Genomic DNA, 19,899 nt, shown 5'->3' with positions numbered 1-19,899 from the left:
GATTCTAAACATCTGAATGTACAAAAATATGTTATCAAAAATGTTGTCCGTAAGTTTGAGTAATACCAATGAATTTTTGGGTTCTCCTGTATATATATATATATATATATATATTTTTTTATATCTGTATCTTCTTGTTTGACCCTGTGTTCAGGCGGTTAATCCAGATGATAGATACTTTCACAATACTGAAAACATAAATATGCATTAAAGGGTGAGGTGGTTGCAAAAATAAAAACCACCCTGACAGTTTCTCACAGGAGGAAGTTGTATAGGAGGAGCTGTCACTTCTGCCTTTCTCTGCAAAACTCTGCAAAAAAAAATACCCTCTCGTCAAAAAGATTTTTGTTCGGAAGCAGCAATGGCAGAGGCCAAGCAAGGAGGTGCTGGGGGGTTTGCCAAAAATGTCCAAAAGAGATTCACCCGTGCACAGGAAAAGGTAATGTAAAGGTATTTCATAATCACTGCTGTTTGGCATTTGTATCTGTACGTGCATATCTGATACAACTTGCCATTAATGTCGCTGCTGCTTTCAAAATATGTTCCCTAAACTATTTTTTAATGCATGAGCAGGGCCCTCTCTCCCATGGGCATAAATATAGTGGAAATCGTAAAAAGTATAGGGGCCCAGTGCAACTATTCTAAGCAACTTTACATTAAAAATTTTCAGTGATTTAAAAGCTATCTGTAATTGTAATGGCTATGGAAATCTGTCTAGTTTTCTATCATTTTTGCACTTCTGGTTCTGACTTGTGAAACAATGTAGCAAAAGCCACTGGAAGAGAGCTGAGTTCTGCTACATTGTTTCAAGAGTCGGAACCAGAGGACAGAGGAAGAATACACAAATATGTGAGCATTACTCCTATTTCTCTTTAAAAATACCACATCCTATAGCAGAAACATTGACCAGGAGAGTTACACACTGTTAGAACAGCATCTCCTTCTAAAGACAAGGGCACATGTGGTGATTTGGGATGTTGTTCCCACTGCAGTCATAATACCCAGCTCCAAAACACCAACGGACCTGTCAGAAATTTGTCAACAGAAAGTTATGGATAATGCCACTCGGTACAACACTACCCTAAGGAGAAAACACGTATGCTTTTGGGTATTGACACATTGAGCGTATTTGTTCTGTAATGCTGGTTTATATAAAATGCGTTATAATATGTTTGTATTGGAGATGATTTTCAGCCCAATAGTAGAGTTCCTTGTAGCAAATATTTTTGTTATTACAAGAGTAATAGAATAACATGAGTTTTGATAGATATTTTGTGGTTAACATAGTTGGATGTGTCTTCTCCCTGTATGGGCTTTAACATTCAGTTTGTATGCCACTCTGTCTCCGATAGTCCAAAACACATTAATAAAGATATTTGTCAGTAATATTCAGCTTTTCTACATTTCGGATGTAGGTTCAGTGACAGATGTGAACATACAGAGAGCTGACCTCACTTACACACATTTTGTGGTTCCGTTACAAGAAGTTGTTTCAGCAATGCATCAGTCAGTAGGGGAATTCCCAGCATAAATAAGACTTCAGCCATCAGACTCAAATGCCACACAAACATGTAGGTTAGCATAATGTCACTTTATTGATCATGGTTGTAATTGATGTACAACAGGAAAGGGAGAGCAACAGGACTTTGTAGTTGTGTAGTTGCCCCACTGAACTACACTGTGGTTTTAGGTTCCTGTGTAACCACAAATGTTGATAGCAAACATTCACAAACCTCACAGTGTAATGTGAAACTAAACAGGATATACTTTGACTTTATCAACTTCAGTGTTGTATTAGGGCCCGAGATATCTTTCATTTCAGAATATAAAAATGCAACTACACATACATGAAGCCCAAACGTTGTGCCTTCTGTGCCCTTACAAAACATTTACTTTATTTGGTAACAGTGGCACCTAATGCAAGGATGAACTCCTGTACTCCTAGCTGGGGATCCATCATTATCCTAGCCTCCATGAAACCTGCTCAACGATGTAGTCAGGAAAGACAGCAAGTAACCCAATACCATTAGTGTGACTTTATTCCATGTGAGTGCAGAGGAATTAGTTATATCCATGACTGTATAATTAACACCCTAATCACATGGGGTTAGTTGGCCGCTCAAGGACAGTCATCTTTCCCAGGACATAGGGTGATCTCTCATCCTATGTGGTCCCAGACATACCAGGTGCAAACGTTACAACTTTGTTGTCTTTGCCAGCACAAATTATTGTGTTTAACAATCTGCCTGGAGTTGAACCAGGAACCTGGTGTTTCTGTACTGTCTGCAATACCGATACTGTTCTATGTGAGAAGACAGCTAAGGCCTGGGTTCTCTCCTATTGCTATCTTTGTAATTGCACATAGGCATGGCTTGTTTCACCTGTTGCCATTCTGGCTACAGGTGATTTGTGTAAATCATTAGTCTAGCTATAAAACCCTTACTGTCTGTTTCTGACAGACCTAGACCTGTGACCTATACTATGTTCCTAAACTCCTGATTTTGTACTGCTCTGCCTGATTGGTATTGACCCAGCCTGTCCCTCGCCCATGCTCCTTTTTCTCCATTCATCCTGCACATGTTTGGTTCCTTGTCTGCCTAGAACTCTCGTCTTGGTCCTCTCACTATAAGACAGCATCCAAGTTGTGGAGGGCTCCTCTTGAAGCAAAAGGTGCAGTTATAGGCAGAGGGGAGTGCTCTGAGTTTGGGATACTTTACATTACATATGCATTCTGAAGATTATCACACAGCAAGATCTTTCTGGAGCAATTACCCTGGTGAGTTTAATTTATAGGCACTGTCCTTCATCACTAGACTATAAAGAGGCCGTGACGATTTTGAACTTAAAGGGGAACTATCGCAAAAATAAAAGTTTTATATAAGCTTCAGCACATTGAAATAAGAAGTTTTTTTAAATATAACCAATTAAAAATTCTGTACCGTTTCTGAAATAATCAAATTTACCTTCGCTATCCCTCTCTCAACATCTGTTACTCTTCATTCTGTCTTCATGCAGGAGTTGGGTGTTAGATATTCATTGACAGTTAGGCTCCTTTTGCCTAGAAGATGTATTAGAGCTCGCTCTATTAATATCACCGGACATCATGTCTCTCTACAAGCAGAGTTTGTGCAAAAGGCAGTTATTTTTTTAGATTTTGTTTGTACTGGAATCAGTTATTTGAGTGAGCTCTAATACATCTGCTAGGAAAGGAAGCCCCCCCCCCCTCTCCCTATAAGATATATTGGATCTATCTGTCACTGAATATCTGACACCCAACTGCTGCATAAAGACAGAATGAAGAGAAACAGATGCTGAGAGAGGGACGGTAAAGATAAACTTGATTATTTCAGAAATTATGCAGAATATTAAATTTTTTGTATTTAGAAAACTTATTTCAGTGTGATGAAACTTATATTAAATTTTCATTTTCGCGATAGTTAAGTTTAGGTATCTTTACCACTAAACAGTTCAGTAGGGTGACTGGCCCTGGACAGGTCCATTTTGAGGGTGTGGGATACCATATATAACTTATCAGATTTATTTTATGCTACTTCTATTGTTGTGGCCCTGCAGGCGCTGAACACTCCCTTCAAGATCCAAATCAATTCTATACCATCTCCTTTACCTGGTTGTAAACAGTTTGCTGGAAACACTACAGGTTGTACATTGCTAAAAAAAAAAAACACAGTCATTATTTCCTGAAGAAGGTCACAGTATGGGTCCAAATCAAGCAATTAAAGTTGTATACTAAACTTCTATGAGTGTGTTTTAGCTGTACAAGAATTCTGATAAGTTGGTGCAACGATTATGGGAGTACATTCTCCAAGCGGTTACTTACATGTACAATGTAACATGGTGGCATTGAGAAAGTTTACCTTGGCCTAGTAACCAGTACCAGCTAATTAGCAGTCCATTTAAACTGATCTAATGCAGTTCAAACATATGATTGGTTGCAGTGGCTAACTTGACTGGGGAAATGTAAGCACAATTACCACCACTGTGTTTTATTTTTCCCTAGGTTCTTCAAAAACTGGGAAGAACAATAGAAACTAAAGATGACATGTTTGAGCAGTGTGCATATCATTTTAACCAGCAACAGGTGAGTACGGCACTGCATCAGTAACAGAGGCACATACACTATAATGTTGTGTGCCTGTGTATATATTAACCATGTAAATACTGTTGGAGGCATCTTACAAAAGGTGGCATTTTGCTTTTATTTCAGAATGAAGGAAATAGATTATACAAAGATTTGAAGGCAGTCTTTAGTGCTGTGAAAGGTAAGAAATTCAGAGTTATGTAAAGTTAAAGAGATATGAACATCAGTTGTACCAGTGCAAACCAACAGAACATCATATTTTTATTACTTTAAAGGAAAACTATGAATGAATATGTCTAAAAATGCCATGTTTGATATACTTAACGTATTGCACCAGCCTAAAGTTTCAGCTTGTCAATAGCAGCAATGATCCAGGACTTCAAACTTGTCACAGGGGGTCACCATCTTGGAAAGTGTCTGTGACTCTCACATGCTCAGTGGGCTCTGAGCAGCTGTTGAGAAGCTAATCTTAGGGGTCGTCGCAAATGATCAAGCCAAAAATGAGGTTGCCTGATGATTATTAAATTCTGATGCTAGTTGCACTGGTTTCTGAGCTGACATGTAGTCATTATCTGAATTTATTACTAATCAGCCTTATATTGTGACATTTAAATACTATTACTATACTATGTGTACTGTATATTGTGAGTTGGTCCCTAAGTTCAGTAAGTGACAGCAGCACAGAGCATGTGCAGTGAATCAGCAGATAAGAAGTTGGGGAGCTACTGGGGCATCTTTGGAGACACAGATCTTTGCTTTTAAAGGGCTGTGGTTGCCTTGGGCTGATATAGAAGCCCTAAACATAATGTACAACATTTCTAGCTACTTCTTTAGTTAAGGTTTAGTTATCCTTTAAAACACATTAATATTTTGGTGTTACTGTTCTTTTAACATAAAGGTAAACCACCCTTTAATGTAAGCAATTGAAAGCTACACCAGTTCTGTGACAACCAGTTGCAGGCGGAATAAGAGAATGCTAATTGAAAACCCATTAGGTAAATAAATGAATGAAGAACGAAAGCTGCGTAGTGTGTTGGCAGAGGTGGTCTTTATGATAATCACACAGGGAGCACTCAGCACAGCAATTTGTGAGTCACTCAGAGATAACACAGAGCAAATTTAACAGTGTGGAAAACCAAGGACAATCTGGCAGGAGGAAGAGGAAACAGAAAACAACAGTGCAGTAATACAACAGCCATTTAAAACATATGTTAACAAAATTCCAATCGCCTCCATTTTGTATATATTCCAACACAGTGTATATGTACATAAGATACCAAAAGTTTATTTAAAAAGAGAACTTCACCTTTAAATCTATACCAGCTCAACCATCCTATACACGGAGCTTGAGTTATGGATATATTTCAGCTTTGTGATGCACTGTAGTATTTCTTCCAGCAATGCATGAAAGTTCCAAGAGATTATCTGAAACACTGCATGTCATTTACAAACCAGACTGGGATGGATACAGTGATCTACGACCAATTGTGGAGGTAAATAATGACACCAGCAGACATCATAGGTAAAAAAGATTATTGCACCTTGGTGCTTCAGGTAACACTTCTCTGGACCCTGTTAGCAATTTCAATACTGGACAGTAATTATTTTAGTTGTATATTCGCTGAACGATTTAACAGCAGCGCTGGAATTGGGAGTTGGGACACCCAGTGAGCCGCAGTCCTTGTGGGCTCCGTTGACCCAGACATCCTCCCCACCAAAAGCTTAAGTTGCTTCCCCCAGACCCACCCCAATGACAGCTGCAGCAAAGTATAAGGTACATGTGGGGGGGGGGGGCCCTGAACCAACACCCACTGGATGCTACTGAAAAGACATAGAACCCGGCTTGACTTGAGGTGGAAACTGAGCTTTCATGCATATCTGATATTGATATGGGCAGAAGGGTTAATCATGTTAATTTTACTTCACGCTGATTTGAGGTCTTTAGAATGTTGATATTTAGTGGAGGTGCCATTTCGCTTAGGGTATTGCTACCTCATGTGTTGTGATCAGGTTCATTTTCTAGGGGAAATAGCAAGGGCTCCTTCCCCCTCCCTTCACTAGGTCCAACCCGGAGCTGGACAGGCACAATGTGGTACATTTTTAAAGAAACATAGGGAATAACCCTATGGATCCCTAGATTAGTAAGAAGTGTGAGGAAGGAACTGGTACATTGGGAAAGGGCAGACATTCCTAACAAATACTTGTGTGTCCTGTCATGTCATTTCTTCTTTCTGATCTAATGAGGATTGTAAACTAAGCAGGTGTGTGCCTGAAATCACATCATACAATGCTGAAGGCAATTTGAAACAAATATAAAAATGTTATACCTGTGCTCACATGGGTATGGTATCAGCACATATAGCAGATTACAGAGCACACAAAACATATATAATATAGACACATAATTTAGCATTGGCTCAGACCCACCCACCACTCAGCAGATTGTACAGCTTGGTACAGGTCAGACAAGCAATTGGTGGGTGGAAACCCGCTGACTAGTTAGAGGCCTAGAAAAGGTCTAGAGGGGACACCATAGGCTGAGTTTGAAGAGGTGAAATTTATAGTCTAAGGTCCCTATCACATACACCCACATTATAGTCAGTTTTATCAGGAACTGATGAACCTGCTTATATGTTTTGGTGTATAGGAATACCCAATGGAAGTCCACACAGACCTGGGGAGAACATACTAATTTCTGAGATGTTTAACATTTGTTGCCCAACAACAGTATTCAAAGAAACTGCCAACAGATGATATTTCAACATATAGCCTGAAAATAAATAAAGGGAATGCTGTCATATAAGGTTAAACAAATATTAATTGTACCAGCCAGAATGGATTCTCACCTGTGAATGAGTTCCTGTGAATGAAATCCTGCTGCTTTCTTCTTAAATTCTTACATTTTATGTTTCTTTCATAGAACGATGACCTTCTCTGGAATGACTATGAGGAAAAAATGTCTGATCAAGTGGTGCGGATCATGGATAATTACATGGCCCAGTTCCCTGAGTACAGGGTAAAGTACCAGTAAATCTGCATTCGGTTCTTTAAGTTTAATTTTCAGGTGGCTTGTATTATCAGTCATTTTTACCAATGGGTTTCAGATTTCACAACTCTGAAGTTACTGGACTTATCATGGGTTAAAGCTTCCTACAAGCTCTTAACGGCTTATTCTGGGATTTATAGTGCATACACCAACATTGGTAAAGTGTGCTTGAGCAACAGCATTTAGAGTCACTTTAAATTTCCTCATTCCTCATTCTTATTGCTGCATTTTATGGTGACATTTTATCATTAAAAGTCAGTGATAACATTCAAAGCAACAGTAGAGTAACATGAAAAATACATCTGTGCTATTACATACAATTATCACAAGATGGCAGCATGATACCAAAAGGTTTATAATGACTCAATTAAAGGGAGACTGGCTTTTTCAACTGAAAACAATGTTTACTGTTAAGATATAAATTACAGGTATAGCATTAAGGACTAGCACTCTGTAGTTAAATCAAACTTCAAGTAGTTTGGTTTGAGTGCTGACTCTTTTGGAGTATCATATTTATATATATAAATGCTGCAGTTGCATGCTAGCATTCAACACATAAGAAACAATTTTGATCCTTTCAGACTAAAAACAAACCTACCCATGGTCTTCGTGCTTTGAAACTGTATGGCAAATATAATAATTTCAGCTTCACTAAAAACATTTTTTTTTGTTGTTTTCAGAAGTGCAGTGTTTTAAAGACACAAGGGCCTTGCAAAAATCACAGGATTTGGCCAAATCCTGAAATTAATCCTGACTTTGGTGTATCCCAAGATTGGTCATTTTTTAACATTTAATATTTTCTAGTGCAGAACTATTGAAAATGTTATTTTATAAGGATTCTGTAAAACGCCTACAACACTAGATATAAAGACAAATACAAGAGTCCTCTGCACTCAACCCATTATCAATATATTTAAGACTGTCTTAAATATATTGATAATGGGTTGAGTGCAGAGGACCCTTGTATTTGTCTATATGTATTTTGTGGTCACAGCCTTATTGCACCCCCGCCTAATGGTTTTAAAAATTAGTGGTGAGCACAACTTTCCCTTGTTTGTTATAACTATAGATATATAATGCACACATTTTAGTCTAAGAGGATATAATGTACAATGAGCCATGGATATCCTGTAAATGATATCCTTATAAACGGTGCTTAGTGATGTCACCGGTTATAATCGGAGCTTAGTCATGTCATTCCCTGAAACTTGTGTATTATAATAAATAAAGTACCCCCTGTTCAGTGGCGTAACTAGCGTGTGCCGAGCCCCCCTGCAAAAAATCTTCAACAGGGCCCAGTGCACTCCAATCCCCATCCTCCTGCCTCCGAACCACCCACGTCACTGTCGCCCAACCCCGCCTAACTTGCGTCCCAGGTAAGAAAGCTGGGTTTTTTTATTAGCTAAAGAGGAAGCAGACCTCAAAATCCGGGCCCCGCTGTTTCCCGGGCCCTCCTGCAACTGCAGGGTCTGCTTCCTCTATAGTTATGCCACTGCCCCTATTGTAAAATATGAGGATATTAGAAGTCACCTCGGAGTTCCATGACCTTTATAACAACAGTCAACCTTCGGCTTTAATGTGGTCATGGAACTCCTCGGTAACTAATAATATCCTTATAATACACAAAAGCCATGAATATCTTGTAAATGATATCCTTATAAACGGTGAATTCTGATGTCATCAGTTATAAACGGTGAGTTCTGATGTCAACAGTTATAAACGGTGAGTTCTGATGTCATTTCTGTCACATGACTCATTAAAATTTGTGTATTATAATAAATAAAGTACCCCCAGTTGTAAAATATGAGGATATTAGAAGTTACCTCGGAGTTCCATGACCTGTATAAAAACACTCGGCCTTTGGCCTCGTGTTTTTATAAGGTCATGAAACTCCTCGGTGACTTATAATATCCTTATATTTTACAAGAGGGGGTACTTTATTCACTATATAATATACAAAAGACATGAATATCTTCTAAATTCTATCCAAATAAACGCTGAGTACTGATGTTATCAGTTATAGTGACACATGACACGACTCACTGAATCTTGTGTATTATAATAAATAAAGTACCCCCTGTTGCAAAATATGAGAATATTAGAAGTTACCTTGGTAACTCCTCTGTATCTTATAATATCCTTCTAATTTACAAGAGAGGGTAATTTATTCACTATATATTTTGCAAGAGGGGTACTTTATTCCCTATATAATGTACTGGATGTTCATGGCTCTCTACAAAATATGTGAATATCCTGTATATATCTTCATAAATTATGCTTAGTGATGTCAGTTATAATTGGTGCTTAGTGATGTCATTTGTGTCACATGCCTAAAATTTGTGTGTTATATCTATAGTGACCCTTTACTTAGTTTATAGGATTAAATGTGTTTAGAAAATAGTCATAATGAATTTTAGACAGCACAGATTTGAGTCTCATCCTGTACATGGGAAGGGATATTTACTTGATCGGAGGAGAAAATAGCCCACACCTCTCTGGACTACAGGATTGGATAAACATAATTAGCGTTATGGCAACCTATCAGGATCATGATAGGATATGAAATCAGCCAAACTCCTATGGGATTACTTATCAAAATATGAGTTTGTGTAACGTTATAGGTTTTTTCGACCTTAAATAAACTTTGATTTAAAAAAAAAAAAATCAAATGCTTGCTTATTTATTAAAAAAATCCATATAGAAACAATTTGTAAAAAAAAATTGAAAAACTGGTATTGAAAAAAACGCATTAAAAAATTGCCATAGACCGCTCCCATTGACTTCTACATAAACTTGGCAGCTTTAGATGGCAACGTTTTACATTCGAGTTTTACAAAAAATTTTATCTTAATAAATATCGTACATACACAAGTTTTGGTAAGCATAATTCAAATTCACAAAAACATGTTGATTCATTGGTAAAAAAAAATCCAGATTCGAATGTTGAAAAATCACCCCCTTAAAGTCTTGAACTGAGGAACCCTTTCACCCAAACTCTTGAGAATGTGACAACAACGTATAGTAGTAATTTGTGGTATTTTAATAAGCACTTTGAGTGGTACACATAATATTCATATTGTGTATCTTCCCACAGGAGAGGATTGCCAAACGAGGAAGAAAGATGGTAGATTATGACAGTGCCAGACACCATCTGGAAGCATTGCAGAATGCCAAAAAGAAAGATGATGGGAAGATAACTAAGGTAATGATAACTAATTATAACTAAGATAATGGCAAATCTCACCAGAACAATGTCATGTACAAATACATTTATGGGACCTGTTATCCCGAATGTTCTGGACATGGGGTTTTCTAGATCAAAATCATGTTAACATTAAATAGACCCAATAGGTGGTTTTACTTCCAATAAGGATTCATTATCTCTTAGTTGGGATCAAGAACAAGGTACTGCTTTACTTTTACAGAGAAAAGGAAATATTTTTTTAAAATTAGGATTATTTGGATAAAATTGAGTCTATGGGAGATGGCCTTTCTGTAATTCAGAGCTTTCTGGATAACGGATCCCATACCTGTATGGATAGCAGTGCCTGGCAGTTGGGACTTTTGTTTTCCAAACAATTCGATTTACAACATTCATCAACATTTTGTGTAAAGATGTCCAGTTGAGAAAATCATGGAATATAGAATGAGGGTTCTTACTTACAAACATATGTACTAATATGCACAAGTAAAGCTGCCACACCGACCCTCTTGGGCCCCTGCCGGCCAGACCCCTCTTCCAATATTGGATTGTGGCGCAGCACCGTCTGCGCATGCGCGCCTCCAGGCACACATTCATGCGTGCGGCCCATAGGTGGCCCTGGACAGCGTTCCTGGTGGGCCCTGGGCCCCCCAATCCGACCCTGCAAAAAGGTGCCTTATACCAACAAAGTTTGACTTATACTAGTATTCACAAATGTGTGCATAAACTTAGTTTGAAAGAATATTTTCTTAATAAAGGACATTTGAATAATGATATATCAAAAAATTTATTTTTAACACAGTCCACTTTTTACTCCTCTTGCATACATGGACACTTTTAAAGATTTGGCATTGGATAGTAATCCATATATAGAATATAAATGTCACAATATTAGGCTGATTAGTAATTAATACAGATAATTACTACATGGCAGCACAGAAACCAGTGCGACTAGTATCAGTATTTTGTAATCAGCCCTTTAGCATCAGCTTATATTACAGGCCAACCTCAGTTTCTGCTTGATAATTTGTGACGACCCTAAACAGCTGCTCAGAGCTTTCCAAGATGGTGATCCCCCCTGCGACAAGTTTGAACTAATGTAACTGATCCCAATCACACCCCCTGCTCCCCCGGTAGTTACGCCACTGTTTGAACTCCTGGATCATTGCTGCTATTGAGAAGCTGAAACTTTAGGCTGGTGCAATAAGTGCAGTATATAAAATGAAATTTTTAACAATATTAATTTTTAGGGTTTAGTTCTCCTTTAACATTTCCAGGCAGCAAAAAATATGCAACATATCCACTCCACTCTTTATCAATCATAGATAAAGTTATATTGGGAGTGTAGCACCTTTGTAGGGTACTTAGGTGGGATATTACAGCTTTTCAGTACAGTTGGAATGTTTTTTCAACAGGCCGAGGAGGAATTTAATAAGGCACAGAGGATATTTGAAGATTTAAACAAGGAACTACGAGAAGAGCTGCCAGTTCTCTACAACAGGTACTGTCTGTTTGACAAAGGGCTGAGAGCAGCTGTCTGTAACAGATCATAAAGCCATGTCTTAAATAAAGGCTTTTTAAATTTTGGAACTATTGCATAGTGCTGTGACATAAATTTGAGTTTTGGAAAGCCGTTGGAGAGTGGACCACTGGACACATGCACTTCCTTATAGAAAAGAGGTGGAAAAGCTGACTAAAAAACTACTACTTTTTGTTTAGGGCAATGAAACAATGGTCATTTTAATTGCCAGAGGTCCTTTCAGAGAGAATTACACTCTTTTCTAGGCAATACATGCTAGCAATTCAAGACACAATAGGGTAAAGTCTAGGAAGCACAAATTTAGTATACCTGAATCAAAAGCATTCCGATTTCAACAGGAGCACAGAAAAAACATTCTATACAGGCCTGTTATTCAAAGAACATACAGGAGGTGAGATGATTACTACAACATTGTTTCAAGAGTATATGTAGCCAGAACCAGAAATGCAGGGAATTGGAAATGGCAGGCACTTCTTCAATTGCAAAAAAAAAATGACAGCTACGGTAACTTAAAACTTATTGGAAATCTTTCATTAATGTATATTATTGCTTAGAATGAATTGTGCTCTGATTTTGTAAAATTGTATTCTCTTTTAAAACCTGTTTAAAAAAAATATAGCATTTTATAAATATTATACACCTTTTCTGTTTTGCAGCCGAGTAGGATGCTATGTGACTATATTAAAGAATATTTCAAATCTGAGAGACGTTTTCTACAAAGAGATGAGCAAGGTAAAGACTGTTAAACTTAAACAAAAATAATGATAATTACATCGCCATTGTATAACAATGAAATATGTCGTACAAAACAGTGGAACTTTTAATTTTGGTATATGTGCAGAGTTCATCAGCGTTACTGACATCTCTTGGTTGTTCGGTTAAATAGGTTTCCAGGTTGCAGACATTTGTATTTAGGGACCCAGTAATTGTACAACATTAATTACTGCACCTAATCCTTATATTGTTTTAACCTTGTTTTAATAAATTACAAGAATAACACTGGTGACTGTGCTGTATATAAAGCAGAGACCCACAAATGGCTTAAATAATTTAGATTATTGATATATAGTAGCTCAGAAACCAGCACAATTAGCATCAGAATTTACTAAGCAGCTCTGTAGCATCAGTTTATATGACAGACAAACCTCATTTTCTGCTGATAATTTGTGACAACCCCTAAGCTTAGCTTCTCAACAGCTGCTCAAATCACACAGAGCATGTGTCACTGACGCTCCTAACAAAATCCAAGATGGGAAACTCCTGTGACAGCTTTGAAGGCCTGGATCATTACTACTGTAAAGATGATAAACTTTTAGGCTGGTGCAATAAGTTCAGTATATAAAAGATCGCATTACTAACCATATTCATTTTTAGTTTTTAATTCTCCTTTAAGATGGAAATACAAGGGCCAATAAATGCTACTGATAGAAAGTGTCGGCAGCTTATTGGGCTGTATATGGGGACCTCCAATTGGCCCCCCAACTGATATCTGGGAGAAAATCGGGCAGGTTTAAAAATCCCATCAGCTCTCATCCCAATGGCCTGCTTATCCTGTATTGTGACCCGATCATTTGGCCCTTGGGCGTAACAATTGGATCAGCCTGATTTTGCTTACCTCAAGGTGGGCATATCAGTAAAAGATTGTGTGCCATGGTCTTTACATGTAAGGCCATCTTAAATCAGCCTCTTAGGTCTTACATATCAGTTCCAGATCAGCTGCTAGTGGGTGGCAGGGAGGTGTAATGTTGGACGTCCCTGCTGACATCACTGGCAAGTTAACTACGTTTTAAGGTAAAACTTTTGTTATGAGGCATAACAAAAGTGTTGAAAAGGTGATACCTTTATTGGCTAACTAAGATTATCATTAAAGCAAGCTTTCAGGACATTTCAGTTCCTTCTTCAAAGCTGATTAATAAGAAGCTATGTTGGCGCTGACACATACACACACACACACACACACACATATAGCTTCTTTGCAATCAGATTTGTGAAAGTAACTGTTGTTATGCCTCATAACAAAAGTTTTACCCATACGTCTCAACTGTCCAGTTTTTAGAGGGACAGACCCTCTTTTGACAGCTCAACCTCATTTGTACTGGAAAGTCCCATTTTTCTCTGCACTGAACAGCCAGAAAAAGAAACAAAGCTTCTAACTTAATTGGCTTTTGGCAGAGAGCCCAGAACAGCCTAAACAGAAGATTAGTGATGGGCGAATAAATTCGCCTGGCACAAATTCACGGCGAATTCCCAAGTTTCGCCTCCAGTGAATCTCCCGCGAAAAATTCGCCGCTAAAAATTCACCGGCGTCAATTTCCGGTTTTCCCAATTTTTTTGTGAAAATTCAAGATTTTCACGTTTTTTTGTGAAAACCTTCAAATTTCACGATTTTTTAGAGAAATCCTTCAAATTTCACAATTTTTTTGGGAAAACGTCCGAATTTCACGATTATTTTAAAATTCTGCATACTACTATATTGTCATGTACAGAAGGAAGCCTTTTTCACTAAAAGGAAACACATTATTATAATAATGAGATATATATGAGATATAACTGGTTTATTAATGTGCTTCCTCAACCTAACATTGTTGGCCTACTGCAAACAACTCGGCCATGCTGTGTGACAGAAAAGCATTGCAAATCACTGAGACCTGCTGGAATCTACAAGTTAGTGACTCACAGCATGAGTGTGTTTGTTGCAGATGAAATATATGTTATGTTAAACAGGTTGTTCACCTTTAAATTAACTTTAGGTATGATGAAGACAGTGTTATAAAAAGTTTTTAACGTTTATTTTTAGTTTTTGAGATATTTAGCTTTTTATTCAGCAGCTCTCTGCATTGCAATTTCAGCAATATTATTGCTAGAGTCTACATTACTCTGGCAACCATTCACTGATTTGAATAAGATGCTAAAATACGAATAGGAAAGGGTCTGAATAGAAAGATGAGTAATAAAAGGTATCAATAACAATAAATTTGTTGCCTAACAGAACATTTGTTTTTAGATAGGGTCAGTGAACCCCCCCCCCCCCATTTGAAAGCTGAAAAGAGTCAGAAGAAGTAGGCAAATAATTCAAAAACTCTATAAAAGAAAAAATGAAGGCAAATTGAAAAGTTGCTTAGAATTTTATAACATGATAAAAGTTCACTTAAAAGTGACCCATCCCTTTAAAAAACCCAAAACAAAAATGTTATAGTAATGAAAAAATTAATTCTATTAATGAAAAGATTTATTAAACAACAGTTCACTTTAGTAATTTGTTTCAGTGTGCTGCAGGGTTGTGTTTTTGCTATTTAAGCACAGGCAGGTTGAGGGTGTTTGTCAGCAAGCACATGACACCATAATGTGTGAAGTTTACTAACTGGCTGTGCATTCCCCTAGGGCAATCATAATTTGAAGTGAAATAAATGTTTGCATTCATGTCTGAACACAACTACCATTTTTAAATGCATCCCTACAGCTGAATCATGACCTCTATGATGTGATGGGCAAACTAGAAAAGCAGCATTCAAACAAAGTCTTTGTCATTAAGGGAGTAAAGAGGTAAGGAAAGTAATATTGTACTAATCTATTTCTGGCCAATGTGGCAACATATAAAGCTGGATGGCACTTGCTGCAGAGCCATTTACTTATAAGTAATTCCTTTTGCATTATTTCCCCATTTTAGTAACAGAAAATCTCTGGTGATTTCATCTCCTATAAGCTCTACAAATTCCTTTTTCATGGCTTCAGTAGATCCAGAAGCAAGCACTCCTAACATTAATACAAAGTCAATAAGTCACACATGTGACAACAGTTCATTCTCATCCAGTTCCAGTGAAAATCAAGATTCCGTCTCTATGGATGGAAACTCCACCCAGAGTTTAGAGAATTCATCTCAAGAGACACCACATGAACATCCTCAGTGTTTGTCGTATAATTCTGGTATAGAGAACTCAGATGTAATTGAACAAGAGAAAACTATAAGCTCTATGGATCCTACGGTGGGGGACATAAGCGACACACAAAGACAACAAGAAGATGCAAAAATGGAAAAATCTGAGGAAGAATCTCAAGCTAGTTTAAATAAAGTAACAGAAGAAAGTACAGCTGATATAGAAGAGGATAACTCAGGATTCCCATCTCAAAAGGGTTTAGACGGACACATGAAAAGGAATTTAGAAGCTTCAGAAGGTACAGAAACTAGTTTATGCAGATTAATCAAGGATGATGACCAAAAGGATACAAACAATAAAGAGTCAAATGATGCAAAACCAAGGGAATTATTTGAAAAGACACAGGCGGATTCACAGGATGAAACACATGACAATAATCGAGATTTTTCCAAGAATTTAACAGGCCAAAAGAATATGTCAGGAATCATAATACAGGGTGGTACAGAAGACTCCACACAGATAAAAACAGCAAGCTCAGGAGACATAATTAAGAATGAGTTAGGGGACATAACACAAAGCAGTGTGGACATTAAACAGCAAGATCAATGTGAAAAGGCACATTCAAAAGATAGCACACATGAGGCCTCACTAGGTTGGACAATGGGTAGCTCTTCAGATAATACGGTGATGACATCAAAAAATGAATCAATAGAAGTAACTGAAGACCAAAAAATGGCTCCAGAGAGTGAATCCGTTTCCAGTGCTGACATGGAACATGGAAAAGCTAAAAGCAAAATAGCAGAAGTACCACACCCTACCCCTCTAAATGCAGGTGCTGGCTTAAGCGATGGAACTCATGAAAGTGACCTGAATCTCAGTGTAGACAGTTCCCACCAGATGTCTTTGGATTGTAATACCTCAGCTGAAAAACAGTTGCATGATCCTTCTAAAGAATTAGGTGAGAATGTTTCCTTATTTCTACTTTAATTAAAAAAAAACACATTTCGAGTCTTGTATGTAATATTGGAATAAAGGTGACTCAGGAACATGCTGCCCTTGATGTTGTTGAACTAGAAGCCGTTTAACCCTCTGACCGGCTACTTCTGTTGAGTGATGCTAGGACATCACTAAATTAAATGGAATTAATCCTCAGACACAATACTTAAAATAAATAGCTGTATTTCTCAATGTAAATACATCTTGTGGGTGTCTAATTACACCCGTATGTAATAAAAGCACATAGTTTGCCCAGTTGCAGTAACCCATAGCAACCAATGAGGTGTTTGCTTTTAAAGAGGTAACCAGTGAATGCTAGTTGGTGATTGGTTGCTATCGGTAAATAGAGAACTTTGCACCTTTTTTTACACAACCCCTATAAGTACTGCCTATCAGGTGGCAGTTGTAGTGGCTTCTGTCTCTGTCAGTAGCACAAGGCTATGGCCATTGACTTGCAAATAATGTTTCAGCTGTCCTTTATAAAAACAGACAAATTACATTAATTTATACTTTAATATGGTGGATAATCAATGTGTTTTGATTGTAACAAAACGTTGCACAACAGGGCCCCTGCAATTCATGTCTTTAGAAAGGTTTTGTCCATACAACAATTGAACATTGTTTATAATGAAAGATTGTATTTCTATAAGGGTTCTAAGCACTGATTTTAGTTACTATTCTAGTGGTTATTGTATTTTGCCCTTTAAGAAAAATTCAGGTAGGGATTATAGGATGAACCAGAATGATTACGGCAAACAAAGTTTGGGAATTATCAGCATTTATTTTACAAAAGTGAAAGCGGTGCACTGTGACAGAGTAAGGAATGGGTGGTATTGTGGTGAAAATGGTGCAGCAGCCCATGGTTGCATAAAGTGAGATCAGGCTAAATTGGGCAGAGCTTAGGTCAGAATTTCAGTATTCCTGCACCTATTACTGGTGACACAGAGAAGGGCTCAGGACTATGGAATATTGATGAGTCAAGCTGGTGATCCCAGCCATTGGGTGTTTTTATATATTATAATGATGTAAACAGTTGAGGCTTTTTGCTCAACAGCTGCAGACAAAATTTCTTCACCCAGGCATGAGTGACTATACAGGCTGTGTCCTGACACTAACCTTACTAACACAGTTCTCTGGGTGCCCTCCTAACCCTATTTCAAGACAATTAAGAAAATGTGAAACTCTCAGTGTGATATTTATAAAAGTTCCAACTGGATGTTATGTCTACATTATACTTTTCTTTAATTTGTACAGATATTTTTCTTTAAATAAAACAAGGTATCTACATATAGAGGCATATAGCATTTTGGTACAGTATATGAGATAGTAAGGCACACTCAGGTATACAAAAATATTATGTATTTTGTATAGCAGACAAAGCCTGACACTCTTTCTCGGGAAAGGGATAAGATTGCATAAGACCTGAGGAAGGATATGAGCAATTCAGCTGCTAAGAACTACACATACATGGGTGGGGTGAAAGGGAGAGGTGAAGTTGAATCCTAGCCAATACAATCAATATTTTTGTTACTCTTCTGATAGCAGGAAAATATGGTAAATAGAAAGCTAAAGTCATATCTTTTTTTATTATTTACTGAAAAGGAGCTAATTTTATGTTCATAATATATTCTTGTATGAATCCATGGTCATGAGCACCCAGCAACCATGATTCCTTCCTTGGAAGCAGATCTTTGGGGCTGGATTGTGTAGGCCCAGGATATCACGGATGCCACCAATCAGAACTAGAAAACAGGCTGAAGTGCTGAGGCTCGAAATTCTGAATATGTTTAAGAAACTGAATGAGATATTTAAAGAAGTATTTTTTAGGTTTAATATTCCAGAATAGTGGTTCTCTGCAGGAGAAACCCTGAGGCCACCACAAATCTGGTTATTTTAAGGAATGCTTAACAAGACGTGAAGGGCAACTTGTAGAAGCTAGGACACTGATTATGTAAAGTTTTTGTTCCGCGGTCAAGACCAAAGACAGGTGTTGTGTGGTAGGGCTTGTTTTGTTTCTTTAGTACCATAAGGGTTGTATTTGGGACCAAAAGTAGTAACATGTAGTAGTGCATATCAGATTACATTACAGTCTAGATGTGAAAATACAGTTCTGCATCTACTGAGATGGTACGAGAGGCTTAAAGTTATCATTCCCATTAGTATAGGAACATACCTACAGCTACCTTGCAAACCAGTTCAGGCGAAATAGCAAAATCACTTCGAAGTAATGAGTACGTTAAAACTTAGCCTTTAATAAATATTAATAAAACCAAATTACAAAAAAGTACAGGGCCATGCCCTCAGCACACCAAACCAAAAAAGTTTACAGACCCACTGCCTTTGTTTAGTGCAGGCAGTGCAGGACAATTGCCTTAAAAACACAAAAATTAAAAACTGCATAAGGTGGTAAGCGGTGGAGTGAAAACGCAGCAGAAACAGGTGATCATAGGTGGACGGTGGGGGAGAAGCTCCTATCCGTTCCCAACGTAGGTGGGCAGAATTGTCCTCAGGGGAATTGGAAAAATCGAGGGGAGGGTAGAAGGCCTCTTACTAGGCTGCCTTAAACTTTAAGTGATCGCCTGTTTCTGCAGCGTTTTCACTCCAATTCTATGGGTCAGCTAAAATCAAGTTAACATTCATCAGTACTGGATAAATGGTTGTAGTATTGACCTATTTTTTACTTTGTTTCTTTACAGAATGTACAGCTGGAGAATATTAACAATCAAGACTATAAAGAGGACATCAAGGACAGTAAGAAAGATGGAGGCACATTTCTTTGAAGAATATGGAACCTACACCTGTTTTTATGCTTCATACTGTAGATATGTAAGATACAATGCATGTACAGTGATACCATTGGTGGTAAATTATATTGTAGGTAAAGTGAGGCAATAACTTCTGCCCAGAATATCAGTTATAGCAGCAAATGTTTGTGTTTGTGCATATAAGTATTTTTCAGTAAATAAGCTTTTTATTTCTACATATAACTGGTTGCAAACAGGATTTTCCAGCTACTTATTGGTATTGTTATTATATTATGTAAGAAATATTTGCTCTGCTACGTGTTTCTGATTGTCTGGCACCTATTACAGCTGCAGAACTTACTAGCACGTTAAACTTAAATAAACGCTTGTGAGAATA

The 19,899-nt window shown here is 37.6% G+C and overlaps 1 protein-coding gene across 2 annotated transcripts; it reads left to right on the top strand.

Moving 5' to 3' along the window:
- Window positions 1-272: 272 nt before the first annotated feature.
- Window positions 273-19,899, top strand: bin2.L (bridging integrator 2 L homeolog). 2 transcript variants are annotated; one of them, XM_018247498.2, is made up of 11 exons: window positions 273-439; window positions 4,019-4,099; window positions 4,226-4,280; window positions 5,498-5,592; window positions 7,020-7,115; window positions 10,240-10,347; window positions 11,763-11,848; window positions 12,544-12,619; window positions 15,348-15,430; window positions 15,555-16,720; window positions 19,455-19,899. In XM_018247498.2, exons 1-11 carry the CDS (start codon window positions 362-364, stop codon window positions 19,475-19,477), a joined length of 1,947 nt encoding a protein of 648 aa, XP_018102987.1. In that variant the 5' UTR covers window positions 273-361; the 3' UTR covers window positions 19,478-19,899. The 2 variants fall into 2 exon arrangements, with proteins under 2 accessions (XP_018102987.1, XP_041438496.1); XM_041582562.1 differs by lacking the exon at window positions 273-439 and adding an exon at window positions 2,236-2,776.

This window comes from Xenopus laevis, chromosome 2L (assembly GCF_017654675.1).
Source record: "Xenopus laevis strain J_2021 chromosome 2L, Xenopus_laevis_v10.1, whole genome shotgun sequence".
Taxonomy (NCBI): Eukaryota; Metazoa; Chordata; class Amphibia; order Anura; family Pipidae; genus Xenopus; species Xenopus laevis.
The sequence above is the reverse complement of the archived record's forward strand: the minus strand, read 5'-3'. Positions and strand labels throughout refer to the sequence as shown.